The sequence below is a fragment of the Tarenaya hassleriana genome, unplaced genomic scaffold (genome assembly GCF_000463585.1).
Source record: "Tarenaya hassleriana unplaced genomic scaffold, ASM46358v1 Cleome5, whole genome shotgun sequence".
Taxonomy (NCBI): domain Eukaryota; kingdom Viridiplantae; phylum Streptophyta; class Magnoliopsida; order Brassicales; family Cleomaceae; genus Tarenaya; species Tarenaya hassleriana.
The window spans coordinates 1,687,611-1,712,231 of record NW_010967707.1 but is presented as its reverse complement, the minus strand read 5'-3'; the positions used below and the strand labels follow the sequence as shown (position 1 = coordinate 1,712,231).

General features: G+C 40.8%; 7 protein-coding genes, 1 long non-coding RNA gene and 1 other non-coding gene across 11 annotated transcripts; 4 read left to right on the top strand and 5 right to left on the bottom strand.

Annotated features, from left to right (window-relative positions):
- Positions 1-69: 69 nt before the first annotated feature.
- On the bottom strand, positions 70-3,008 carry LOC104826251 (acyl-coenzyme A thioesterase 9, mitochondrial). The gene is made up of 5 exons (XM_010558859.1): positions 2,388-3,008; positions 1,896-2,073; positions 782-1,245; positions 559-687; positions 70-455 (listed from the first exon to the last, which is right to left on the bottom strand). The coding sequence occupies exons 1-5, from the start codon at positions 2,805-2,807 to the stop codon at positions 300-302; spliced, it is 1,347 nt and encodes a 448-aa protein (XP_010557161.1). The 5' UTR covers positions 2,808-3,008; the 3' UTR covers positions 70-299.
- A 132-nt stretch (positions 3,009-3,140) lies between these two features.
- Positions 3,141-7,476, top strand: LOC104826248 (pentatricopeptide repeat-containing protein At1g06710, mitochondrial). Of its 2 annotated transcripts, XM_010558856.2 has the most exons (4): positions 3,141-6,192; positions 6,443-6,945; positions 7,046-7,135; positions 7,269-7,476. In XM_010558856.2, the coding sequence occupies exons 1-2, from the start codon at positions 3,226-3,228 to the stop codon at positions 6,473-6,475; spliced, it is 3,000 nt and encodes a 999-aa protein (XP_010557158.1). In that variant the 5' UTR covers positions 3,141-3,225; the 3' UTR covers positions 6,476-6,945; positions 7,046-7,135; positions 7,269-7,476. The 2 variants fall into 2 exon arrangements, with proteins under 2 accessions (XP_010557158.1, XP_010557157.1); XM_010558855.2 differs by having other exon boundaries at positions 7,046-7,476.
- A 115-nt stretch (positions 7,477-7,591) lies between these two features.
- On the top strand, positions 7,592-11,850 carry LOC104826249 (PTI1-like tyrosine-protein kinase 1). Of its 2 annotated transcripts, none has more exons than XM_010558858.2 (8): positions 7,592-7,716; positions 8,768-8,930; positions 9,390-9,643; positions 9,789-9,915; positions 10,034-10,307; positions 10,907-11,039; positions 11,144-11,230; positions 11,404-11,845. In XM_010558858.2, the coding sequence occupies exons 2-8, from the start codon at positions 8,837-8,839 to the stop codon at positions 11,521-11,523; spliced, it is 1,089 nt and encodes a 362-aa protein (XP_010557160.1). In that variant the 5' UTR covers positions 7,592-7,716; positions 8,768-8,836; the 3' UTR covers positions 11,524-11,845. The 2 variants fall into 2 exon arrangements, with proteins under 2 accessions (XP_010557160.1, XP_010557159.1); XM_010558857.2 differs by lacking the exon at positions 7,592-7,716 and adding an exon at positions 7,756-8,022 and having other exon boundaries at positions 11,404-11,850.
- A 1,895-nt stretch (positions 11,851-13,745) lies between these two features.
- Positions 13,746-15,240, bottom strand: LOC104826247 (oxygen-evolving enhancer protein 2-1, chloroplastic). The gene is made up of 4 exons (XM_010558854.2): positions 14,932-15,240; positions 14,496-14,728; positions 14,334-14,384; positions 13,746-14,086 (listed from the first exon to the last, which is right to left on the bottom strand). Exons 1-4 carry the CDS (start codon positions 15,176-15,178, stop codon positions 13,826-13,828), a joined length of 792 nt encoding a protein of 263 aa, XP_010557156.1. The 5' UTR covers positions 15,179-15,240; the 3' UTR covers positions 13,746-13,825.
- A 900-nt stretch (positions 15,241-16,140) lies between these two features.
- On the top strand, positions 16,141-19,768 carry LOC104826243 (protein JASON-like). Its single transcript, XM_010558851.2, has 7 exons — positions 16,141-16,643; positions 17,105-17,153; positions 17,280-17,359; positions 17,801-18,045; positions 18,254-19,034; positions 19,138-19,220; positions 19,492-19,768. Exons 1-7 carry the CDS (start codon positions 16,476-16,478, stop codon positions 19,595-19,597), a joined length of 1,512 nt encoding a protein of 503 aa, XP_010557153.1. The 5' UTR covers positions 16,141-16,475; the 3' UTR covers positions 19,598-19,768.
- A 157-nt stretch (positions 19,769-19,925) lies between these two features.
- Positions 19,926-22,189, bottom strand: LOC104826244 (1-aminocyclopropane-1-carboxylate oxidase homolog 1-like). The gene is made up of 3 exons (XM_010558852.2): positions 21,418-22,189; positions 20,663-20,984; positions 19,926-20,277 (listed from the first exon to the last, which is right to left on the bottom strand). Exons 1-3 carry the CDS (start codon positions 22,101-22,103, stop codon positions 20,026-20,028), a joined length of 1,260 nt encoding a protein of 419 aa, XP_010557154.2. The 5' UTR covers positions 22,104-22,189; the 3' UTR covers positions 19,926-20,025.
- Positions 22,190-22,238: 49 nt separating this feature from the next.
- Positions 22,239-22,749, top strand: LOC104826245. Its single transcript, XR_773728.1, has 3 exons — positions 22,239-22,331; positions 22,406-22,557; positions 22,657-22,749. It is a non-coding gene; the product is annotated as an uncharacterized LOC104826245 (long non-coding RNA).
- On the bottom strand, positions 22,272-23,857 carry LOC104826246 (1-aminocyclopropane-1-carboxylate oxidase homolog 1-like). Its single transcript, XM_010558853.2, has 3 exons — positions 23,162-23,857; positions 22,734-23,055; positions 22,272-22,656 (listed from the first exon to the last, which is right to left on the bottom strand). Exons 1-3 carry the CDS (start codon positions 23,695-23,697, stop codon positions 22,402-22,404), a joined length of 1,113 nt encoding a protein of 370 aa, XP_010557155.1. The 5' UTR covers positions 23,698-23,857; the 3' UTR covers positions 22,272-22,401.
- Positions 23,858-23,906: 49 nt separating this feature from the next.
- TRNAA-AGC lies at positions 23,907-23,979 on the bottom strand. The gene has a single exon. It is a non-coding gene; the product is annotated as a tRNA-Ala (tRNA).
- Between the last annotated feature and the right edge of the window lie 642 nt (positions 23,980-24,621).

The following is a 24,621-nucleotide window of genomic DNA, read 5'->3' as shown; positions in this document are numbered from 1 at the left end:
AGAGAGACAGACGTGCCTTTGAATTACATTCAAGAGAGGGAGAAAAGAGAGAAGAGACGGTATACATGAGACAACTCTGAATATATGCATCATAAAAATCTGCATGTCATGTTGATGATGATGATGATCAAAGTCTTCTACCCAACAAAACCCCTCTCAATCTCATGATGAAAGGGCTGAAAACCATCAAAGTCATATCCAAAGGGGCGAAACTGAAAGAGGAGGAAGGAGATGATTACAAGAATAAAAACTAAGTGTTATCAGCCAACGTGGAGAGATCACATGCATGCATGAGGAGGCTACGACGATGAGAGCGGGCTTTCAGTCTCAGCATCCATTCGTTCAAGAACCCTTCTCGCTTCCTCTTCTGTCGATGGAACCACGTTCCTTATTCTCAATCCATGTTTCATGGCTTCTGGTCTCACGCTGAATGTGAAGTAGAACGTGTTCGACACCTACACCATTACCAAATCCCATCACCATTACATGTTAAAACCCTTTTCTACTCGAACTGAAACTATGGTGTTAAAACGACATAAACTCTGTTTTCTTTCTTACTTGGCTGGATCTGAGCTCGGGCCGTGTAACATGAGCCACAACTTCAATGTTTATCAATGGTTCAGCTGAAGTGTTGGCTTCTGTATACAGAACACGAGACTTCAGTCTAAGGAAGTTCCCGACATCAACCTGCATCACCCACCAGAACAGATGTTCCTTGTCTGATTTTCTCCATATCGACAGTTCTAAAGATATCATGGATATTATGAGAAGAAGCGCTCACCGGTGTAATAAAATCGACACGATCAACTTCTAGAAAACGCGGTGCTACACCAGCAAAGGCGTAAGCGTTTGAGAAGGCCAGCTCAAACGCCTTGCGCATTAAGAAACCTCCGAAAATTCTGCCATGAACATTCCTTTGCTGTGGCTGACAAATCAGTGAGTTCTCATTTGAAGTATCCTTTATCAGAATGCTGTCTCGGTCCGCCAAAGCTGGCATGTCCAGGAACACCCTTCCCTCAGCTAATAGCTCGTTCAGTCTGTCCAAATCTTTCTGCTTCTCATGATCTTCTTTAGTTTCTGCTCTTTTCTGCTTTCGTAGTTTGTTCCTCTCTTCTGCTTCCCTCCAGAGGAATTTCTCATGTTCAGTTTCTGGTAAGATTGGGTTTATTGGAGTGGACTTGCCTGTCTTGGCATCCCGAGCAACAAATGTGAAGTTTGCCTCGAGAGCAACTGATCCGGAAGTATCTGCAAGATATGGTCTGTTAGAAAGAAGTTTCAGTAAACCAATAGATCAGGCGACATGACGGTACAGAACTACGGATTATAATAGTAAGCAAGGTACTACTATCACTGTGGAACAGAAGCAGCACGCATGGGAAGGAAACTAGGGGATTCAGAAAATCGCACAACGTAATAGATGAGTCTGATGGAAACAAAAATGCTCACCGTATCGGTTTTCCAGCAATGGAAACCGTATTATTAGCACTGTCTCAAAGCAATTCCAGTTTTGAATTTCAATCAACCGAGCAAGGTATAAGCTGCTATGTTCTATAGCTCATCAGATAGCTTTGTAAAAAAACATATTTAGACAAAGCAGACAAGATTCTCACAATTACCACTTGCTTGATGGGGCATTGAATGGCCATGAGACTACCCAGCAAAACCCAAGATATGAAACAGAGAAGCTGCTAAGTCTGGTGATATCTAACCAGACTTATGTTTAGTTCCACCAGTTTTTTGCTCTATCTTGGATAGCAACGCCAAATATGAAAACCCGACAATATAACTCATAATGGTGGTTGGTTAAGATCAGGATTAGAAGTGAAGGCCTTTCAAACTAAGAGAAAATCCGAGGAACCGAGGTGTCAAAGAACAGAAACCCGGTTGGTGAGTACCTCCACTTGGTTGAAATACTTGTAATTTGATCTCCATGGAAGATCTTCCGACCCATGTAACAGCACCTACGATACTCAAATCAACATCAACGCAAATCGGCTTTTTCCAAATTATCCTGTCCACAGAAGCAGTCACCAGTATCATTGGCCTTGTGGTGCCATCATCACTGCTGCAATGCTGATCAGAAAAGCAAAAACCAGCATGTTATGGGCATTCTAAATATCCAGGAACCCAAACACATACATAGATGATACCAGAAATGTACATATTGTAATGACAAGAACTATGAAAAACAAAATTGAGATGATTTTTAGCCAAGAAAACAATCAAAGACTAACCAGAGAAGACTATTTGATCCATAATTTCCGATGTCAAAAGCCAATGAATGACTTCAGTTGATGTTAACTATGATCCTACAACTATAAACCGAGCTTTCTGAATGAGCAAACACAATGCTTGAAGCCAATAGAGAACACGGGTAGAGGGAGAACCTTAAAGGAGATGGTTCCAGCAAGAGCATCGAGATCTTCGAGCAATTTACCCAATCGAATCTCGTTCCACGGATTCCTGTACTGCTCACGAAGCACGAAATCAGAGGAAAACTTGTAGAGAATGGAGGTCCGGCTACGCGACGGAGATCTGGCCGCCAATTCCGACTGAGAAACATCTCCGGCGGGTTTCTCGAATATCTTACTTCTCGCTTCCCAGAGCGCGTTGGTCACCGGAGAATGATACATTCCGGGCCAGAGACTGATGGGTTTCCGCATGGAAGATCCTGCGTCGATGGGAGGGTCTTCACCGGCAAATGATGATTCCGACGAACTCGACATCTTCCGAGACTCCATGATCCGAGGTCTTCCATGGATTCTCCGGAGGGAATGCGAGAGAAGCCTTCCCGTCGATATTCTCATGGCTCTATAGGACAGCACCCGGGAGGAGGATTCTGAGTTTTCCTTTTGTCTGATCAAATCAAATCAAATCAAATCACCCATTCTCTGTCTTCCATGATATGTTTGATCTTCTTGTCTATCCCAAAGAATCCGAAAGTTCTCTCTTTTTTTTTTCTTTGGAGATAAAAATGACCTCTTGACAAAAAAAAGGTACTGTCTTTTTTCACCCAAAGAACAAAAATGATCTTTTTTTTTTGTGGTATTCATAATTATCTCGGGAACCCTATATATCATATATGTGTGAGAATTTTTACCTTTCTGATTTATTCTAAACATTTTTCAGGGAAGAAAAAAAGTTGGGTCCTTTTCCTCTTCCCTCGTCTCCTCGCATAAACCCCAGTTCTCTAAACCCTAAACTCTGTCTTATTTTTCAGGTGTTATGAAGAAAAGATTGGTCAGATATCTTCTTTCTCGTTCATGCCCACATTTTCCCCCCAAATCATCTCATAGATGTTCTCTTGTTAATAGAATCTCTAGCCGTAGCCGTAATTTCTCGCCTAGATTTCTCTCCACTTCCCCGCCGGATGAATTGCATGGGTTAGTGGACCCGGATGATCCTTTTTCGCCGATCAAATCGCAGGAAGAGGTAGATTTTAGTAAAGAGTTCTCCTTTCTGCGCGATTCTTTAGTGGATTCTGACCACAGTGATGATTCTCAAAGAGTGCCCAGAGTTGAGGTAAGTCAATGCTCGGTTGATGCACTTTCGATTGCGAACGCTGTTTCTAGTGAAGAGGATGTATTTGGGAGCAAAACCCAGAAGTTTCTTAGGCAATTTAGGGAGAAGCTGAGCGAAAGCTTGGTGATTGAGGTGCTGCATTTGATAAAAAGGCCGTCTGCCATCGTCAGTTTCTTCATTTGGGCAGGTAGGCAGATAGGTTATAAGCATACAGTGCCCGTGTATCATGCATTGGTAGAAGCTATTGTGCGTGATAATGACGAAAAAGTTCCTGAAGTGCTTCTGCAGCAGATCAGGGACGATGACAGGGAAGTTCTTGGGAAAATTTTGAATATTTTGATTCAGAAACATTGTCGAAACGGGTTGTTTAATGCTGCTCTGGAGGAGTTAGGGAGGCTGAAGGATTGTGGGTATAGGCCCTCAAGATCTACTTACAATTGTTTGATTCAGGCTTTTCTTAAAGCTGACCGTTTGGACTCTGCTACTTTGGTTCTTCGGGAGATGTCTCTTGCGAATCTTAGGATGGATGGGTTTACGCTCAGATGCTTTGCTTATTCGCTTTGTAAAGCAGGAAAGTGGAGGGAAGCTCTGACATTGATAGAGACAGAGGATTTTGTGCCCGATACTCTATTTTACACAAAACTTATATCCGGTCTTTGTGAAGCTTCGCTTTTTGAAGAGGCTATGGAATTCCTGAATAGGATGCGAGCTAATTCCTGTGTTCCTAATGTTGTAACGTACTCAACTTTGCTGTGTGGATGTTTGAACAAAAGACAGCTTGGTAGGTGTAAGAGAATTCTCAATACGATGATAATGGAAGGTTGTTATCCAAGTCCTAAGATTTTTTATTCTCTTGTGCATGCTTATTGCAGATCAGGGGATTATTCATATGCTTACAAATTGCTAAAGAAAATGATCCAATGTGGGTACAAGCCAGGATATGTTGTTTACAACATATTGATTGGGAATATTTGTGGCAACCAAGACTTACCAAGTAGTGATCTCTTGGAGTTGGCTGAGAAAGCTTATAGTGAGATGCTCGCTGGGGGTGTTGTGCTGAATAAAATTAATGTCAGCAACTTTGCGCGGTGTCTTTGTGGTGCTGGAAAGTTTGAAAAGGCATTTAACGTTATCTGTGAAATGATGGGTAAAGGATTCGTACCAGATACCAGTACCTATTCGAAAGTCATTGGTTATCTGTGCAATGCTTCAAAAGTGGAAATGGCTTTCCTGTTGTTTGAAGAAATGAAAAGGAGTGGCATTGTTCCTGATGTCTACACATATACGATTTTAATTGACAGCTTTGCCAAAGCTGGCCTCATTGAACAGGCTAGTAAGTGGTTTGACGAAATGAGAAAGGTTGGTTGTCCGCCTAACTTGGTGACATATACTGCTCTCATCCATTCCTATCTTAAGGCAAAGAAGGTCACCGATGCAAATAAGCTGTTTGAAATGTTGTTATCTGATGGATTTGTCCCCAATATTATTACGTATACTGCTTTAATTGATGGTCATTGCAAAGCAGGACAAAGTGAGAAAGCTTGCCAGATTCTTGAAAAAATGTGCGGCAGCAGAGATGTTCGAGATGTAGATATGTACTTCAAGCAGAATGACGGAAATAGCGAGAGACCAAATGTAGTTACATATGGAGCTTTGGTGGATGGCTTGTGCAAGGCTCATAAGGTCAAAGAAGCTTGGGAGCTGTTAGATGCTATGGCCATGGAAGGTTGTGAACCAAATCAGGTAGTATATGATGCTCTTATAGATGGGTTCTGTAAGGTTGGGAAGCTTGAAGAAGCACAAGAAGTGTTTACCAAGATGTCTGAGCATGGATACACTGCAAGTGTATATACTTTCAGCTCTCTAATTGGCCGTTTATTCGAAGAAAAACGTCTGGATTTAGTCTTAAAAGTATTGTCCAGGATGCTTGAGAACTCTTGTGCTCCTAATGTGGTTATCTACACTGAGATGATTGATGGGTTATGCAAGGTTGGCAAAACTGATGAGGCCTATAAGCTTATGCAAATGATGGAAGAAAAAGGTTGTCAGGCAAATGTTGTGACATACACTGCAATGATTGATGGATTTGGAAAGATGGGTAAAATAGACAGATGCCTTGAGCTATTAGAACAAATGGGTTCAAAAGGTGTTGCTCCGAATTTCATTACTTATAGGGTGTTGATAGATCATTGCTGTAGAAATGGTCTATTGGATATGGCCCACAGTTTTCTGGAAGAAATGAAACAGACGCATTGGCCTGTGCATGTAGCCAGTTATCGAAAAGTTATTGAAGGGTTCAATAAAGATTTCATATCATCACTTGGACTCCTAGATGAGATAGCGAAGGATGATGCTGCACCGGTTATTTCTGTATATACAGTTCTGATCGATAATTTTGTTAAAGCTAAAAGGCTGGAGGTAGCTCTTACGCTACATGAAGAGGTTGCATCATTTTCACCCACTTTGGCTGGCTATGGTAGCACATATAATGCTTTGATTGAAGGCCTTTGCCTTGCTAACGAAGTGGACAAGGCATTTCAGCTGTTCTCAGAAATGACAAAGAAAGGTGTTATTCCAGAGTTGCAAACGCTGAGTAACCTTATTAAAGGACTTTTCTGGGACAAAAAGGTCAATGAGGCACTCCTGCTTCTGGACTCCATTTCACAGATGGTTTGTTCTCTTTGGCTCTTCCTTTCTTATTTTGGAATGTGGTAATAGGAAAGGCTTCACATAACTTATTTTACATGTAACTGTATCTTATTCTCAGCATTCATGATTTTGATCCAGAAATTATCTAAGCATGAGACAATTTTTGCTTCATAGAAAACAAAAATTCTTGTGAATATTTTGTGAGTTGTTTATGTGTTATGCAGTACTCTGTTTCTGGTGTTTTCAGTTTCAAATTGCCTCAATTATGCAGGATGTCCACTGGACTGAAGCAAAGAAGACATGATGGAAGCTTGAGTTTGTCGGTTATTCTGTCAGTTCCTGTCCAGTCATCTTGATGTTGGATCTATGGCCGCGCGCCTTCTTGGCTGATATCGCATCCCCGAACGTGCCTGAAACTGCTAATGTTTTCCACTCATTAAAGCATATCCCTGTATTTGAAAGATCTCTAGGAGCATGATGCTCTGGTTTTTTCGATCAAGAGCCTGGAGCCTGTCCTTTAGACTGACCAAAAGCTAGAGTTTTGATGGCAGTTTCTTAATCATCCATTGTATTCTCAGTTGGTCGGGATTGGGATGCATCTGTGCTAAGGATCTAAGAAAGTTAACAACCGATCGGGATGGATCTACGCTCAGGATTGCATCAAAAGTGATCATTTGTGTGGATTGAAGAGCTCATTTGTTACGGCATGTTACCTGAGAAGAGGAGCTTTATATTGTAGACCACAATTTGTGGTACATTGATGCAATGTGATAGGTACATACCGAAATCTTAAATGCTTCTACGTTATCTTCCCGTAAAATTTCTAATCCGAATCTGTTCTTAATTATTTCTCACCATTGGCCTATTCATCCAGCCGCGAAACACCACTGGAGACGTTACTGACCCTGTTCACAGAGTAATCCGGAGTAATACTCAGGCGGTTCATACATAGGATGTCAGAAAGGTTTGTCTGATTCTGACTTCATGGGCTCTGGTTAAGTTTGGTACCAGGACTTGGAGATCTGCATAAATCTGTTTCCTGGATTGGAATTTGCTTAAAGGGCAATGAAACTAAAAAAAGGTTGCGCCTTTCATAGGTTCTGAAGCAAAGTTTCCAGCTTTTGAACCATTGGAGCAAGAATATAACAGAACATGCTTGAAAAATCAAGGTTCTGGATTGTGATAGTAGTGGTGGATAGAGTTGGTGTTGTATAGTTGTTGGATTTTGTATTGTAAAATCATCATAAATGTAATGAATACCAAAATCATTTCTGATCCGTTCAATTATAAAAAAGATTCGTTAGATTCAATCATTAAAGAAGAAAGAAACAGGTCGGTTGGGGGTATTCATTTGGCCGTTTTCTTTTGCCACTCTGTCTCTTCCTTTATTCCCCTTTCTCTCCGTCTCCGTCAAGCAATCTCTCACAAGCGCCCTCTCTCTCTCTCTTCATCAGAACCAGAAACCTTCGCATCAAACCCTAGAGAGATTTAGAGAGAGAGTGAGAGTGTCGCACGCAGCTTAAGCACATTTAGAGATTGAGACAGGTAAAAGAATTTTCCTTTTTTGTTTCTCGATTCCGATTTCGCAATTCGCTGCTGCCCTCTTTCGATTTCTGGGTTTAGGGCTTCTTGGGAGTCGCTCGATTCCTTCACGTATTTTGCTTACTTTCGTAGATTTCAAGTATTGTATCTGATTCCATTTCTTGGCAATTTTCTGCGTTTGAGGAGTGTCGGTTTGGGTATATACCAGCTTCCAAAGGGTTGCTGGTGTTTTGGATTCTTGATGTATAAATTTGGGCGCTTTCTCTTCTGGGTCGTGTTCTGGATTTGTAATTGTTCGTCTGTCGGATGGTAATTTTTTTAATTCACTGTTTTCGCTTCAATTGAATGTGATCGTTGCCGACCTTGTTTGGCGGCATGGCTTTGGTCCATTTTCTTGTGTAACCTATTTATGTGGTGTGTGTGTATATATATATATATATATATATGATTTGGTGTTGATGAACTATTGTCTCCATTGAAGTGCATTGTTCCGAGAAAATTTGCTCTGCTGAATTGCTTTGTAGATGTGGAGTTCTTCTATGCCTCTTTTCCCTTTGATTTGGGAGTTCATCTTTTGTTAACGGTTATCTGAAGAAATGTTATATAGATTTACTACATGGTGCTCTACCCTTTTTATTTTTCAATGATCACCAAAAAATATTCCTTTCTATCAAAGTTTTAGGCTTTTAGCACTAATCTAGAATGGCCATTTTGATGCTTTACTCCTTTTGCCTGATTTCCTTTGGAGTTGGAGGTAGTGCGGTGAAGCTGTAGCTTTTAATGTTGGGTCTGAAATCTTTGGCAGTTGCGAGTGAAGCTATTTCCTATGACAGTGCTTTTAGTTGGTCTTTGTCAAAGAACCTGTTTTTATGTAATAGATAGACTAATAGTTTCTGTGTCGAAGAAACTTGGTTAAAGTTTGAAATTTCAAACAAAGACACAGTTACTTGGGAATGCTTAAAAAGTTTAACCATTTGTCTCACCTATCCTTCTCCTATAATGTCTTGAGCTGACAGAAGGTAACTTTTGATATTTCATGTCCGGTCATGTTCAGCCATCTGGTTACTTTAGAGGGTTACAGGAACCAAAAGCTGCAGATCCATACGTGAAGAAGAGAACAAGGATGCGGAAGTGGTTCTGTTGTACGTGTCAAATGGAAGATTCAAATCCATTAAACGAAGAGGAAAACCTGAAAAGTCCTAGGCACCAATCTGATGGTATGTAGCCAAAGATTTTTCATATAACCCACAGTACTTGCTTATCTATACATGGTCTCTACTGATTTATTGATATATAGGAATCCCATTTTCAAGACTACTTCCTATTTTCTACTGTTTTGTGATTGGATATCGGTCTTGTGCTGTTCAGGTGGGGTCTTAGAATTGTCAACTGAAAAGGATTTATTAAGTCTACCCAACTCTTCAGCGAGAAAGAGAATGTACCGAACTCGGAGTGAATCTTCTTGAATAGATTTTAACTAGCGTGTTAACTTAATAAAGGCACCAACGATCAATCTTTGTCTAATACATATCACATTGCCCACCTCAGGAAAAAAAGAGTCTCCATTTCAAAGATTTTTCATTGGCTTGAAACATTTAAGTACGATATCTGTGTGTTTTTAAATGAATCATGATCTTTGTTTTCCTTATGATGCTTGCTTGTCTTTGTAATCATAGGATATCAGAAGAACCAAAAACCATCTGCTACTGCAAAACCGGAAATGCAGAAGGAAGCTCCTCCCATTGAGGTTCCTGCCTTGTCTTTGGACGAGCTGAAGGAAAAGACTGATAATTTTGGATCAAAAGCATTAATTGGTGAGGGATCTTATGGAAGAGTGTATTATGCAACCATAAATGATGGGAAAGTTGTTGCTCTGAAGAAACTTGATGTGTCACCAGAAGCTGAAACAGATGTTGAGTTTTTGAGTCAGGTTATATATTTTCTTCAAACCTCTAACAATTTCATTTGGGTTGTGTTTTTGAGATAAGTATTACTGGATATGATTCTATCAGGAAATGGTGTTATCTTCCATATCCTCTTTCAGCTTGATGTATTAACATTTCTCTTTTCCTTAGGTTTCCATGGTTTCAAGACTGAAGCATGAGAATCTTATTCAGCTACTTGGTTATTGCGTTGATGTGAATCTTCGTGTTCTTGCATATGAGTTTGCAACGATGGGATCTCTGCATGACATACTACATGGTTAGACATTCTTCTATACTTCTGGATTCTCCATTCAGTTTTCTGCTAAAATTTTCTCAGTTAGGCGGTGACCAAGGTATATCCATATATATATTGATTGCATATTTTGCTATTATAGGTAGGAAAGGAGTTCAAGGGGCACAGCCAGGGCCAACACTTGACTGGATAACGAGGGTGAGAATAGCCGTTGAGGCAGCTAGGGGTTTGGAGTACTTGCATGAGAAGGCACAGTCTCCTGTAATACATAGAGATATAAGATCTAGCAATATTCTTCTGTTTGAAGACTTTAAAGCGAAGATTGCTGATTTTAATCTCTCAAATCAAGCTCCTGACAATGCTGCTCGTCTTCACTCTACTCGAGTCTTGGGAACCTTTGGTTATCATGCTCCAGAGTAATATTTCTTAAAACTCTTTGGTTACAATTATATATATAATATCGTTTGTCCTTTCTGCCTTTACATCTGCTTTTATATCCCATGGTATTTTGTTAAATGTTGGTGTATGTTGCTTCATTTTGAGATGTCTCGGTCTCGATATCATCCCGTTGGTCCTTGTTTGTCATTTTAACTGCTCTTTGATCAGAGGGTTCTTGAGTCTCCTGATGGTGGAATAGATGCATTTCCTTTATTGGTACATGCAGATTGCAGAAGAGATTTACTTGGTCTGGGCTGTGGAGAAAGATAGCAACTATGGTTTGAAACATCACAGCAGTCAAACTAGTAGAACATAAGTTTGTGAAACGAGATTACTTTTTCATGGTTTGACTGAGAAAAAAGGATTAGACATTTAGACCAGGGTGTGGAAATCGCGAAAATACCTTGGGGGCATATTGTCTGTGGCAGCACATTGTTGTTTATTGCACACCCCACGAGTTTCTGACATATATATTCCATATAGTTTATACCGTGAGAGCGGATAAGGTTCAATTATACCGTGTGAGCGGATAAGGTATTAACTAGGGAGGCTAAAGTATGGTTCTGTCCATACGCAGGTATGCTATGACCGGACAGTTGACTCAGAAGAGTGATGTGTACAGCTTTGGGGTTGTACTTCTAGAACTTCTGACGGGGAGGAAACCTGTAGATCATACCATGCCACGTGGCCAGCAAAGTCTCGTAACCTGGGTGTGTTTTATCGTTTTCTTGGTTTCCCTTGCTCCGAATCTGGATCTTGTGTTATTTTCCTCTTGTCTTAGCATCCGTATGCATGGCTTTTTTCTTGGGCTCAGGCTACACCAAGACTGAGTGAAGATAAAGTCAAACAATGTGTTGATCCAAAGCTAAAAGGAGAATACCCTCCTAAAGCAGTCGCTAAGGTAACTTCTTCATTCCTCTGAAATGCGGATATGGCAAGAGAACCTTGACGTGTTTGACTAAATTCTACGTCTCGCATCTCTGTTTCACAGTTTCTGGCTTGATCTAATGTCTTGAAGCCCTTTGATTCTTCTGATCGGATTAACGTATTCTGTTTGTTGTGTGGTGAATGCAGCTAGCGGCAGTGGCAGCACTGTGCGTGCAATATGAAGCTGAGTTCAGACCGAACATGAGCATAGTCGTCAAGGCTCTCCAGCCACTTCTGAAACCTCCAGCCCCATCTCCAGAATCTTGAGTGTGCAAGTCCTCAAGTCTCTGCTCTGCTCCATTTCCTCATCGTCATTGCAAAGAGTCTGATTTGATTACATATCCTTCTGTTAATTCAGAATTTGTGTAGGGCTTGGGACTGACAAAACTATATCATCGTGTAATGCTCATCTGGTGAAATTCAACCATATTTGTGTTTATATACATGCGAGTCTGAAAGTAGAGGTTATGGGATTCATTTGTTGCCGTTTGGGTTTGGGAGGGGAAGACAGGTGATTGCTGTGATCCGTGGTGGGGTTGTTCTCTATTTGTGGATGGGAAGAGTTTTCTTTTTTTGCTATTGCCCTTAATTGTTTTCTCTTCTCCGTTATTTTTTATAATCCGAAAGTTCAACTATATCTAATCTCCCGGATTTCTTAAGTGGAGACTTGAACAGAGGTCGAAAAGGAGTTTTGGTCCCTTCGTTACCAGTTGATACAGATGTTGGATTAATGTTCATTTCTATTCATCTTCTCTGTTTATGGTTGCCTTTGCAAAATAAGAATGTGGGTTGCAATCTATTCGTTTCAAATCTTTGGTATGTGAATAAAAGAATGTAAATCAATGAATCTCCTGAAACTGCCGTTCATACAAAGCACACCCTTTATTTAGAACCCAATTATAAATGCTTAGCGAAAAAATGCTGATGCCGTGTCTTGGGGTTTAGCTCCGAGTGCAAAGATACATTATGCATTGTATGGTGTGTGTATGTGTATACAAGAGGGTACGTCCGTACGAGAAGAGCGCATGGCAGACGGTGTTGAGAGCGTGCATGGACTGTTCTATCCACGTGGACAGCGTGCATGGCGGCCAAAAGCCATGAGCTCGGCTCTTCACATGCCACGTAGGACCGGTCCCGTGGACATCATCATGCCATGTCATCTTCCCCCCCCCTTCTCCTCCTCTAGCTTTCGGGAAAAGGCTAAGCGACACAAGCGAGACCACCAGAATATATTAATCGCTTCACTTTAATTCTGAAAAGAAGTGTTTTTTTTGTGTGTGATATAATTATGTTTATATTGTAATTAATCCGCCAAAACATGTCGGTGTTGATTGCACATTTTAGACTAATCCAAATATCCAACGAGATCAGATTTTGATGACGCATGTAATGTAAAAAAGAAAAGCAAACCTCCTAATAATGAAAAAAATACAAAAAAAAAAAATCCTCTATTCTCAGTGAGTGATGGAAGAACCGAAAGAATAAAAAAAAAATCTAGAATGCTATAAATATGTAGCCATGACCAAAAAACACTTAATTAAAAAACCCAACGCATAGAGTTTCCTCTTCTTCAGAAACCCTAACCATGGATGTGATGACGATGATGATGGGTGGCAACATTTCAGAAGACAATCTCTTCCAAGAAGCTCTGTTTGCTTACTCAGCAACGTCATCGGTCCATGGACACGAAGGAGATGACGGCGATGATGACGACAGCAGTGACGTGGCCCCTGCAGCCTAAGATGTGTACTTTGCGTACGCTAACTATAGTCGATTAAGTACCACTCGTCCTTCTTATTATATATATATGTAGTGTGTAATTGTAGAGCTTTTTGTAAAGTCCCAATTCTTGAGTGATGTTTTGTGATTTTCTCGTCCTTATTAAATAATAGAAATGATCAAAATAACATTTTTAAGAACTAACATCTTATTAATTTTATTATTAAAATACATAATATGTATTTGTCCTCTCTTCAGTTCTTGTAACTAATTGTAGTTCATCGTACTTTGAAAGTGCTTTAAACACTTCATTAGTTGATGAAGTGAATGACACTTATTGGGCATTTGTGGTTCTTGATTCTTTGGCTTTTCAGAAACTCTGAGGGTTTTTATTTTTTGTCATGCTATCTTTGAAGCCGTTCTATGTTTGTTCATTATTGCCAGAGACCGCCAGTGGAGCTTTCCTTTACAATTTCTGCATCCAATTTATATTTTCCAAGTTGTAAAAGACTTTCTGTGTTTGCCCCTGGCTCTGTATAGATTCGTCTAATGCCTTCTACGTTATTTGTTCAGATCTTCTTCACACGCTCACTGTTTCCGTATCTAAACCATGTCTTTCACATCATTATTTTTGGAACCCTAGATCAGTTTTATCTATTTGAAATTGGTGCCCTGATATCTTAGCTTGGATGTTCACTATATCTCCGAGACAATGTTCTGTGCGCCATGAATGCAAGAATTTGCAGCTTCTGCTTTGACCTCGAAGTGAATCTTCATATATTCTCAAAAGGTTTTTTTTTTTTTTTTTTACCAATAGAAGAGAATTAAAAACAGACATCTATTGACGTTTTCACGCGACACTGAAGGAACTGGCGGTGTTCTCGACGAACTTCCTGGCTCCCTTGAACCACCTCTTGTCTCCTGCCTGAGCTTTGCAGATGTAAAGCTTCCCGCCGTTCACGGTGGCAGCGATCAGCTGGTGCTTCCCACCTTCGTTCCCGTCCGCTGTTCTCGTCAACACCGTCAAGTAATAGTACTGTTTCCCTCCGACGTCCTGAGTCGATGTGTCCAGGATGTTTGCCGTCGCCACTGCATTCCCGTCGAACCCACCCTGCAGAAGAAACATCAAAACCGTTCGTGTTAAGACACACGTTCTTCCCCGGCACTTGCATGGTAAAACTTCCAATACTCGATATATATATACACACTATGTTCTGTTCGAAAGCATTGCCAGCTCTTTCCCAGTTAGGGTTTTAGCTTTCTTAAGTTGTTGCCATTAGAGTGGTAGGCATTCATGTTACTTGAACTACATATACAACTGCATTGTCTCCCGAGTTATAGGCGGGAACTAGAATTACCTCGGAGTCAGTCTGGCCAAAGAAAGATTGTTTTCCGAGGAGATAGTTGACCTGGAAAGACAACGGGAAAGGGGATGAACATTAAACTTGATCGGATAAAACCAAACGTCGATCATTCATGGAGGGGAAATGGTATGAGAGAATGTGAAGAGTGAAGGGAACCTGAGAGAGGAACTGTTCGGGGGAACCGTAGTCAGTGATGGACTTCTTGTCGGAAGGAGTGACCATGACAGTGACATAGCTCGTGGCGTCGAAGTTGTCCTCGTACCTCAGGACTTGGCCTGGATACTCTACCTCTTTGCTAGGGTTCCACTTTGATGGGATTTGCAGTTTGAATCCTTCTCCACTGTAAGCCAAGAAATCGGTGTCCGTCTTCGGCTTTCCAAACACATTTGCTGCAATACCCAAACTCACGACCCATTTATCCCTTTTCTCCATTCACCGTCACAAAAAGTTTCAAACTGAATGAATATTCCATATTACCAGCAGGTGAGAAAGCTAATTGACAGTAGAATTATTACAAGTGTATATACGATACGTAGACGTAGATATGTAGGTGAGTCGTGATCGTGTTGGGTGGGAGAAAGAGAGAGAGTACCAGCTTCACCGTAGGCGGCGTCGGCGGGGGAGACCCGGGAGCCAACGGCGGCGGCGCCGACGAGAAGAGTGAGAGCGAGACGGCGTGAGACGGCGGAGTTATCTTCTTCCGGCGACTGCTGGGCCCTACACACGACCTGCACGGCCCTGGAGGGTGCCACGTGGTGCAGAGACGAGGGGGAGGAGGAGGATCGTGTGGCGGAGGAAGCCAGAGCACTCTGGTGAAGGAAGCACGCGCTGTACGCCATTCTCTCTCTCTCTCTCTCTCTCTCTCTCTGGCAAAAATCTAAGTGTTTGGAGATATTGAGGGTGTCATTAAGGCAAAGAGCTGGAAGTGAAGAAGAGTGTGAAGTTCATTGGCTGAGTTTGGATATCGGAGGATCTAACTTCTGATGTCGGGATAAGGTTGTACAGGTCATCCAGTTGCCACGTGGCACGCACCCTTTTGTCCTCGTGCGCGTTATATCCCAAATATTTTCCATGTCATTGAACAAACTCCAAATGTTTTTGTATAATATACTACGTTGCCAATGCCATTGCTCAAGTTATTTTATCACATGTAAATTGTAATCTGTATTTGTCTAGCTAATAAAAATACGGTTGAATATATAAGTAACAAACTCTATGGGATAGATATTTTACAATCGAATTCGAAAACCGAACGAAATGTAAGAACAAAAACTTATTAATCGGACAAGGCAATGAATTTGCAATTAGATTAGACAACAAAAACTTATGCTTTGTTTTTCTGTTTCTTACATCACAAATACATCTAATAAAAAAATATGCCATTAACAAAAAATTATAAATGAATACGCAACGCAACTCAATAAAACTCGAAAATAAAAGTTGGAATTATTTAATAAAATACTTATCACTACTCAAGTTACTACGATTCTAAAATCAAAACAAAACTAGTGATAAATATGCCAGATTTCGATTCAATTATTCTTTATTTAATTTTTTATTTTTGGAAAATTATATTCATTATAATTCGTTTTTAATTATAACTATTTTAAAATATTTTGTTTTCAATTTGATGATTTAAAGTATTTAATTTAGATCCATGTAGTGTATTTAATACATTTTAAGTAATTAATTTGTATATTATATTCAACTTAAATATAATTAGATATTAGTCCAATCATGTCATTTTACATACCAAAAAAATATACATTCCTCATTAAACACTTACTGAGAAATCGCCATTTCCATTTATAAGAATCACCACTCGCTCGTTCCAACGGGAGACGCCAATGACGGATAGGATTCTTCCACGTGTCTGAACTAAGCGAGTACGAGCATTATCATACGCGCCGGCAAGTGGAAAAGAATGCACGAACAAAAACGTTAAATGCCTTTTTCAATTTGTGAGCTATCTCTCGTCTCATTCCCTCGCATCCGCTTTGTTCGAAATTTCAAAAAAACGACCTACCACCCCTTCCCTCTCTTGTTTTCTGTTTGATTCTCGAAAAATCTGTTCCTCCTGATTGAAAAGCCTTGCGGTTCTCCCGTCGCTGTTCACCTATTAAGAAAATCGATGATATGAGACACTTGTTGAAGCGGAGGATAAATCTCTTCTACAGATCTGCGCTGCGATTTCTTGACGTATCAGTTTGCAGAGCCATGGGTTGTTTCCTGGACTGCTTCCGCACCAGAGGCGATCAGTCTGCCAATAATCTGGCGTCTCACTCTTCTCGCGCCAAATCCAGAGTAATTCTTCTGTTCCCCTTTTCCTAGGGAATTTATGGCGAAGAAACCTGTTCGGTTCGTTCATTACTGTGTTTATTGATGTTAGGATCGGCTGTTTGGATAGTCACAAAGAGAATCGATGGTATTTCGGTTGAAAACTGTGCTTAATTTGTTTGTCTGCCGTAGAATCAAATTGATTGTCTTGTCCGGTTTGGTCAATAAGCTTTGATTCTGCCAAGTATAATTGCCGACTATTGCGCTCGTGAATTTTTTAAGAATAAGATCACAATCGTGTTTGTTCTCTTGGCCGTAATTGGGAAAAATCGGTCGATATGACCTAGCAGAACTGTTTTGGTGGCATATGAAAGTGCCAAGAATTTCAACCTAACATGATTCCTTCCTTGCCTATGATCTGGATATCCAACAGCAGTCCCCGCTGAAACAATTATGGCTAACATTTTTTTACTTTTGTATCTATGCAGAGAGGTCAGGATTCAGAGAACGCTTTATCAGCCTTGTTTATGTCTGAAGGTGAATCTCCTTTTTTTTACTGTGTATTTTGTATGTTTCAAGATGTATTACTCCTCGTTGCGGTTTCAGTTTTGTTCTTGGTTTTTGATTCAAGGTTTCCTCTGGTCCCTTTTTCCAATTTTCCAGAGAAAGCAGCTTCACCACGACCTGAAAAAGACGGATTTGACTCGGATTTTATACATATCGACAAAGGCCTCAAAGATGAGGTAAGCTGGTATTGGTGGAATGCCACTGTTCATGGGGATTTTGAACTTTGTTAGCTTTTGAATAATTAAGATGAATTCCCATTGTTAATGAGCCATAGCTTACTCACTTTGGACAGCGAGTTAGCCTCCTTATGAGTCGGGCCGCTAGGCGTTTGATTAAGACATTGCACAATGATCCGACTCTGGATTCTGGATGCATTTTAACATTTATATTTTGTCAAGTTTTTTTATTGCTGCAGCATATTTCCCATTATACTCATGTCATGCAAAAGCGTCTTTAACTGTATTTTGAGTAATTATTTCCCTAAGTTTAAAAAGCCAGCCAGATATGGATCAGATGGTGTATCAAGAATCCTCTCTTCTCCTATGTCTGTACATTTTGATTGTCGACCCCTATGGTTTGAGTGTCTTATTTAGTGGATTTACTTGTGGAAATTACAGGCGCGTTTTCTAAAAGCTTGTGGTACCATACCTGAGACTCCGATGGAAATCCGGAAAGCATCCAAAAAACAAGATACTCCTGAACATGAAAGAGATTCTGGATCTTCCCAATTTCATTCCTGGATTTCCAGTGGCTCTGCTGTGAAGTTTCGCATGGATGAGAAAAATGAAGAGCCTCCAACTCCTCTCAAAGTTTGTGAGGAACTGGTACAACACACAGTTACTTCAGAGCAAACACCTAGCAGGTGAATAATAGAGCTTGTTTTGTTCGATAAACACTTGGTCCATGTTTGAGGTTGAAAACAGAAAAGCATTAGCATTCTTTTCCATGTGCTGGGTATAGAAGTGTTGTTTGTAACATCATACATGATTCTAACACCTTCCAATAGGTTTTACCTTTTTAGTGTATCGATGGATCTAGGTCTTTACTATTTTTTTTTCTCTCCATGCTAGTTGTGTGACCAATCCTCCAAACAGCGGAAGAATCTCTTCTGGTTCTAGTGATGCTGGTGAAGAAGGGCTTGGAAGCATTGGCACAGAATTCAGGGGTGAGATGGATAGAACCTGCAGGCCCACGCCCGCAGCTGGAAAAGTATCTGGAAGGATAAAAACTGTGCGGTTTGAGTGCGACTTTGATCAACCATACTTTTCTGGTTCTTCCCATGGCAGCAGTTCAGGAAATACTGAGATGATAGCAAAAACTAATTTTGTGGCGACCTCACCTAATCCGACCCCGTTGAAGCTCTCTGATGAGATGCAAACTCCCGGGACCATATTTCCAGCGAATCTAGAATCAACAGGCAGGGTGAAGCCTAGAATAAGGTCACAGTTTGTTTATCCAGTCTCCAAACCAATCGAAAATGCCTCTTTATCTAAGGTCCCTGAGGAGTCAGATGGGAGCCAAGAACGAGCTAAAGTGCAGGTCTGTGATGAGCAGATAGAGGTTGGAACTCCCAGTGCCGAATTAGGTCGGAGAAAAGGGGAAGAAAGTTCACGTGAGAAAGGTTTGAAGGTTGAAGCTAGCTTTTCTCCGTGGCTGAAGCGAGTTAAGGAGGATAGTAGTGAAAATGTGGCAGCTTTTTCCCACAGGACTCCTCGAGTTGCCATGACTCCTGGTGACAGGCCTATCATTGGTATGGTTGCTGCTCACTGGAATGCGGAACAGCTCTCGCAAAATTCACCCAAATGGTGGGATGGAAATGGGATCCCAAATTCAACAAACAAGTACAAGGAGGTATTATTTTCTTGTGCTTTCTTCCATCCTTCATGTGCTCTTCTTAACGTTACACTCCTTGAGTGAATTGAACCTTTTTGCACTGGATTCTGCTACTCTGCAGGATCAGAAAGTGAGTTGGCACGCTACACCATTTGAGGAGAGACTGGAGAAAGCTCTTTCTGAAGAGAGTTTCATCTCTCAAAGGTATGCATTCCTCTCTTTCAAAATATATCAATGTTTGAATAATCCTATTTGCTCATATGAGAAGGAAGTTGCCCAAATTCCCCCCTTCAGCAAACACTGGTAGCACTATATATATATACATATATATTCCTGAATCCTAAAATGTAGGAAAAGTGGTCGGAAGATGAATTCTTGACTTGAGACTACAACATTCTTGTTTATACGTTCTTTTCGTTCTATACTTTTGTAATAGTGGGTAACTAGGTTATGGAAGAAAAACTTGGTTCTGCAGGAAGCGTTATAGTGGGGGAGTTAGAGCAATGGAAGAGGCTGAAGGGGACACAGCTATGTCACAGCTACAACATTCAGCAGAATCCAAGTCAGTTGTTTCCTTCTGAGAATCTAAAATCAGTCTTAATAATTGCTTATCATACCTACTATCATCATCTGCTGCAATGATATGGTTATATGCTTGCGTTACGGCAGTTATAGAAACTTATAGAGTATACTACTTAATGCTTATACAACAATTTTTTGAGTGAATGAATGAGAACATTTGTGTCATTTTTTTCTCTCTTCTAAACGTTTTCTTTTCCTTTCCCCAATTTCATCGTGGTCTCTCATTGATCGCAAGAAGGTTGGGTGATATTTTTTGAATTATTAGACATTACTTGCGTTTACTTATAGTATATCCTACTTTGCGTTTTATTACCTAAGAAAACGACATATGAAAGAACTATATATCAGTCACAGTTAAGTTGTTATAGATAGTGTATATACATACTATATATGGGGTGCATATATGACATTCTGTTGGTCCACGTTTTCAAATCTTTAAATGGAGCAAGGCAGAGGTTCCGTCTAACCCTTTAGCATTGTAGAAAGTCGCATACTCCTTGATTGTGGTTCCTCTGTACCTTGGGGGATCTCGTTCAGACAGAAGCTCTTTGATGGGTTCATAGACACGTGGGTTAGAAGTCATGCCCGTGGTGAAGAAACACGCAACTGAAACACGTGGTCCTGCTCTATTCGCGACTACCCTGTGCTCCAGGCTTACGAACTTGTCGTTGGTTATAAGCTGCACGACCCGACACACCAACACATAGTTTTAAATACCACTCTGGGAACTAGGGTGTAGACTAGGAGTGGATACATATCGTATATTTGAGTTTTTTTTCGACATATCCCATCTCGACCTCATCTCCTCCTCGTGCTTTTCGGTCGGGCGATCCGATTTTGATCTAGCAAGGGTTGAATACCTAAATTTTGGGTATACATGGGAGAGAGAGGGAGTCGAGGGGACGAGGCGAGATGTTGAGGCAAGGAAAGTGAGGCTTCTCGCCCTCTCAAATTTAGTATAGGTATTTGTCGGTCAAAACCCGAATTCGAAACCGAAATCGGGTTCTTGCCGTCAAAAGATTTCATAATCGTCTCGTGTGAAAGGAAATGCGACTGTTACTTGCCTGGAGAAGATCGCCGACGTTAACCACGAGAGCCCCGGGAAGAGGAAGGACATCGACCCAATATTCGTCGTGGAGAACTTGTAGCCCTCCGATGTCGTCCTGAAGAAGAACGGAGACGAAAGAATTGTCGGAATGCTTACTTGTTCCTAAAGTTAACTCGGGCTGAGGACAGGGCGGGTAGTAATGGCAAAGCATAAGCAGCCCCTTCGAGCAATCCATGTCTTTGAGATGGTTAGGGCTCAAACCCACTGCTTCTGATAGAAGCTCCAGTAGCAACTCCCCTAGTTTCATCACTTGCTTCGAGTATTCCAACATCATTTCTCTGCAAACAATTTCACCACCAAACACAATTCATATGGACACTTTTCTCATTATTTGATGAGACCTATGATCTATAAATACATTATGTTTGTTTTGGTATACTCGACGGTAAAGAAGAGCACACAATCACAAAAGCAAGGTCATCTGGTTAATAATCAAATAATATATAATACGATATAAAAATCGAATTGTATGATTTTTTGGGAGAAAAAAAAAACGATTTTGAATCGAATATGAAATTCAAAATTTATTTGACAAATGAGTATTTAAAAAAAAATCGTACACAAATAGAATTCTTGTTCAAATTCAATATAAAATCGAAAATTATAGTTTTCATAAATCAAATAGTTAAATCCATCCGAAAGAAACTAAACCCAAAAATTGGCATCCTTCTATCCATCCATCCAAACAGCAGAGCAGAAGAAAGGCATTACCCACAAACGAGCGGCAAGTCTTCCGGTCTCGGAGGTTGAGGGGCCATGTAACAAGAGAAGGTATCTCTCCAGTTCGCAGCCGGGGAACTGTACAGATCGAAATTACTCAAGTAGAGTAACCTCTTGCTGAAATCCCGAGTGTAGAACCCTTTCTTCACCTCCGGGTCTTGCTCGTGAAACCCTCGTACTCCATTTTTCATCTTCTCGAGGACATCCAGTGGGATCCCATGATTGATCACCTGGAAAAACCCCCAATTCTCTGCTGCTTCGCTGATCTTATGAACCACTCTCTTCCGAGTGATGGGTTCCTCGTAAACCCCTCCTTCCAGGTCTATAATGGGTATCGTCGTCAAGTGTGGCGGTTTCCGATTGTGTAGGTTCCCATGGGGGTGATGGAAAATCCGTGGAATCTCTGCGATTTCGGCATCGACGAGTCCTTTCACGCCCGTTTTCGTCTCGTCGAAAGCCTTTATCTCTTTTTTTCGATCGTATGCAGCCGTGTTCGTCGCCTCCATTGTTTTTCTCAGTGCAGGGTCATCAGTAGGAGAAGAAAACGAAAAAATCTTTCTTTTTTTTTGGTAAACGAAAATGAAAAAATCTTGGATTTCTGTTTCTGGGTTTTGAAGGATTTTGGCCACTAGCAGAATCGACGATCGTGATGATGATAAGGGTGGTGGAAAAATCATGGCCTGGAGAAGTTTGGGGCCCAGTGGCTTTTACATTTTCACTTGTCGCCGCTTCTCGCAAGCCGAAAGCTTTCACTAGCTTTGGTTTCTTCTGATATGGCGGCGTTTTCTTTTGAAGAGAATCCTTGTTTTGCAACGTAGAAGGAAATACACATACACACAAGTATCGGCGAGAAGGAATCCCCGATTTGAAACTGAAGATCAAAGATGAAATGGAAAGAGAGCAGAGTAAAACATCCCACTTAAATCGATCAAAAACAAACTAGCAAATGCATCCAACACATTGTGTTTTTTTTTTTCAGATCCTGAGGTGGAGCAAAGCAGAGGTCCCGTCGTGCCCTTTAGCCCTGTAGTAAGCAGCGAACTCTGTGATTGTGGTGTCTCTGTACTTGGCAGGATTCTGTTCGGACACAAGCTCTTTCATGGGACCGTACAATCTTGAGTTCGGCATCAGGTATGTGCTGAAGAAACATGCCACTGAAGTCCTCGGTCCATTACCTCTTTTCGCCAATACCCTATGCTCCGCACTTATGAATTTGTCATTTGTTATTAGCTGCAAGAGAAGGAATCGCCATTAAAATGGAGAAAATCTAAGGCAGACACACGAGGAAACTGTGTTCTGTCACTCGCCTGTAGAAGATCTCCGACATTAACGACAAGGGCACCAGGAACAGGAGGAACATCGACCCAGTTGTCACCATGGAGAACTTGAAGGCCGCCATTGTTGTCCTGAAGAACAACTGTGAGAAAAGAATTGTCGGAATGCTTGCTTAGGCCTAAAGTAAGATCAGGCTGTGGACATGGGGGGTAGTAATGGCAAAGCATCAGCAAAGCCTTTGCGCAATCCATGTCTTTGAGATGGTTTGGCATCAAACCAAGAGCTTCAGACAGAAGCTCAAACAGCAATTCCGCAACTTTCATCACTCCCTTCCCGAACTCCATCATTATGTCTCTGAAAAACATATGAGCGAACAAACAAACCCCTTTGACATACGTCTGAATCTGGATCAATCTTATGCTCATTTGCACATCTGAAACAGGAGAAGAATGAGGCATACCTGCAAGTGGTTGGCATGTCTTCCAACCTGGGAGGATCTGGAGACAGATAGCAACCGAATGTATCTCTCCAAGTCGCAGCAGGAGAGCTATACAGATCGAAATTACTGTTGTAGACAACTTTCTTGGTGGGATCACGAGTGTAGAACCCTTTCTTCACCTCAGGGTCTTGCTCGTGAAACCTGACAACCCCATCGTTCATCTCCTCAAGAACATGGGAAGGAATCCCATGATTAATCACCTGGAAAAAACCCCATTTCTCTGCAGCTTCTCTGATATTATCAACCAGGTTCTTGCGGGTATTCGAGTCTCCGTGAAGCATCCCGTCAAGATCTATGGTGGGGATCGTCAGCTGTGGGGGTGAGACAGAGGAAAGTGGTTTCGCGTCGATCAAGTTAGCAGATGGGTGTCGGAAAATGCGGGGAATCTCGACGATGCCGGCGTCAACGAGGCCTTTCACGCCGGTTTTTGCATCGTCGAAAGCTTTCAGATCACTTTCACGGTCGTATTCTTCGTGTTTAAAGATCGTCGACTCCATTGTTTCTCCAAGAAACAGAGACGAGGTGGTGAAGTGCCTTTGCCTTCAACTCAAACAGATAGAATCTTTGTGGTGGAACTTTCTGGGTTTCCTCGGTTCGTAGACTGCGAACTGGATTAACTTCCGTCATGGTGAATCAGATATATTTGTATTTTAACAAAATGAAGCACGTTTTCCCAAAAGACAATTAAAAAATGAAAAGAGAATAATGGAGATGCGGGGTATCGATCCCCGTACCTCTCGCATGCTAAGCGAGCGCTCTACCATCTGAGCTACATCCCCTCATTTATCTGAACTTTAACTTTTACCGTAATATATCCTATTATGAGTATAATAATATTATAACTCTAGTAGATGACCTCACTGTATATTGAAATTTCTTCTTGAAGACAAATGACTTCGCTGTATGTTGAAATTTCTTCTTGAAGACTTTGTACACTAAAAAGCAATTGTAATGAAAATTCAGAAGTCTATACATGTGCCCTTCAAAACTATGATAATGCAAATTTTCCTATAGATACAAATAGGATTTTTGTATCAAAATCAAGATTTAAAAAATATGTTTATAAGTTTTTTTTCTCTTAATTTATTTTGTATTTACTATCTAATTTCTAATCATACTTTTTTTGTAACACTATAAGACTTATGTTAGAGTATTTTTTTTTAATTAAAATTATGGAGAGGCCACCTACCAAAAACGAATTGGCCCATGTGGGCTAATTTCCTCACAATTTTTTTTATTAATTAAGTTCCCCTGCTAGCCAAACTTGACTAACTTAATCCATCATTCATCCTTTTTATATTATCAATCAATTATCGTCAATTGTGATTATCTCTATGAGATTACCCTTTACAAAATATTAATTATAATTCTAGAGAGAAAAAAGAAGGGTTTAAAGCAACAAATGACAAAAAAAGTAATAC

Excerpts from the sequence above, each read along its gene's own strand:
- LOC104826248 (XM_010558856.2), top strand. The coding sequence starts at position 3,226 with ATGAAGAAAAGATTGGTCAGATATCTTCTTTCTCGTTCATGCCCACAT. Across the intron at positions 6,193-6,442 it reads TGGACTCCATTTCACAGATG|GATGTCCACTGGACTGAAGC; the intron begins GTTTGTTCTCTT and ends TCAATTATGCAG.
- LOC104826246 (XM_010558853.2), bottom strand. The coding sequence starts at position 23,697 with ATGGAGTCGACGATCTTTAAACACGAAGAATACGACCGTGAAAGTGAT. Across the intron at positions 23,056-23,161 it reads GACATGCCAACCACTTGCAG|AGACATAATGATGGAGTTCG; the intron begins GTATGCCTCATT and ends TATGTTTTTCAG. Across the intron at positions 22,657-22,733 it reads ATGTCGGAGATCTTCTACAG|CTAATAACAAATGACAAATT; the intron begins GCGAGTGACAGA and ends CTTCTCTTGCAG.
- LOC104826249 (XM_010558857.2), top strand. Across the intron at positions 8,931-9,389 it reads TCCTAGGCACCAATCTGATG|GATATCAGAAGAACCAAAAA; the intron begins GTATGTAGCCAA and ends TTGTAATCATAG. Across the intron at positions 11,231-11,403 it reads CTCCTAAAGCAGTCGCTAAG|CTAGCGGCAGTGGCAGCACT; the intron begins GTAACTTCTTCA and ends TGGTGAATGCAG.
- LOC104826243 (XM_010558851.2), top strand. The coding sequence starts at position 16,476 with ATGAGACACTTGTTGAAGCGGAGGATAAATCTCTTCTACAGATCTGCG. Across the intron at positions 16,644-17,104 it reads CTTCTCGCGCCAAATCCAGA|AGAGGTCAGGATTCAGAGAA; the intron begins GTAATTCTTCTG and ends GTATCTATGCAG. Across the intron at positions 17,360-17,800 it reads ACAAAGGCCTCAAAGATGAG|GCGCGTTTTCTAAAAGCTTG; the intron begins GTAAGCTGGTAT and ends TGGAAATTACAG.
- LOC104826251 (XM_010558859.1), bottom strand. The coding sequence starts at position 2,807 with ATGAGAATATCGACGGGAAGGCTTCTCTCGCATTCCCTCCGGAGAATC. Across the intron at positions 688-781 it reads GTGTCGATTTTATTACACCG|GTTGATGTCGGGAACTTCCT; the intron begins GTGAGCGCTTCT and ends TGGGTGATGCAG. Across the intron at positions 456-558 it reads CCGAGCTCAGATCCAGCCAA|GTGTCGAACACGTTCTACTT; the intron begins GTAAGAAAGAAA and ends GTAATGGTGTAG.
- LOC104826247 (XM_010558854.2), bottom strand. The coding sequence starts at position 15,178 with ATGGCGTACAGCGCGTGCTTCCTTCACCAGAGTGCTCTGGCTTCCTCC. Across the intron at positions 14,385-14,495 it reads CCGAACAGTTCCTCTCTCAG|GTCAACTATCTCCTCGGAAA; the intron begins GTTCCCTTCACT and ends TTGTCTTTCCAG. Across the intron at positions 14,087-14,333 it reads TTGGCCAGACTGACTCCGAG|GGTGGGTTCGACGGGAATGC; the intron begins GTAATTCTAGTT and ends TTTCTTCTGCAG.
- LOC104826244 (XM_010558852.2), bottom strand. The coding sequence starts at position 22,103 with ATGATTTTTCCACCACCCTTATCATCATCACGATCGTCGATTCTGCTA. Across the intron at positions 20,985-21,417 it reads GACTTGCCGCTCGTTTGTGG|AGAAATGATGTTGGAATACT; the intron begins GTAATGCCTTTC and ends AATTGTTTGCAG. Across the intron at positions 20,278-20,662 it reads ACGTCGGCGATCTTCTCCAG|CTTATAACCAACGACAAGTT; the intron begins GCAAGTAACAGT and ends CGGGTCGTGCAG.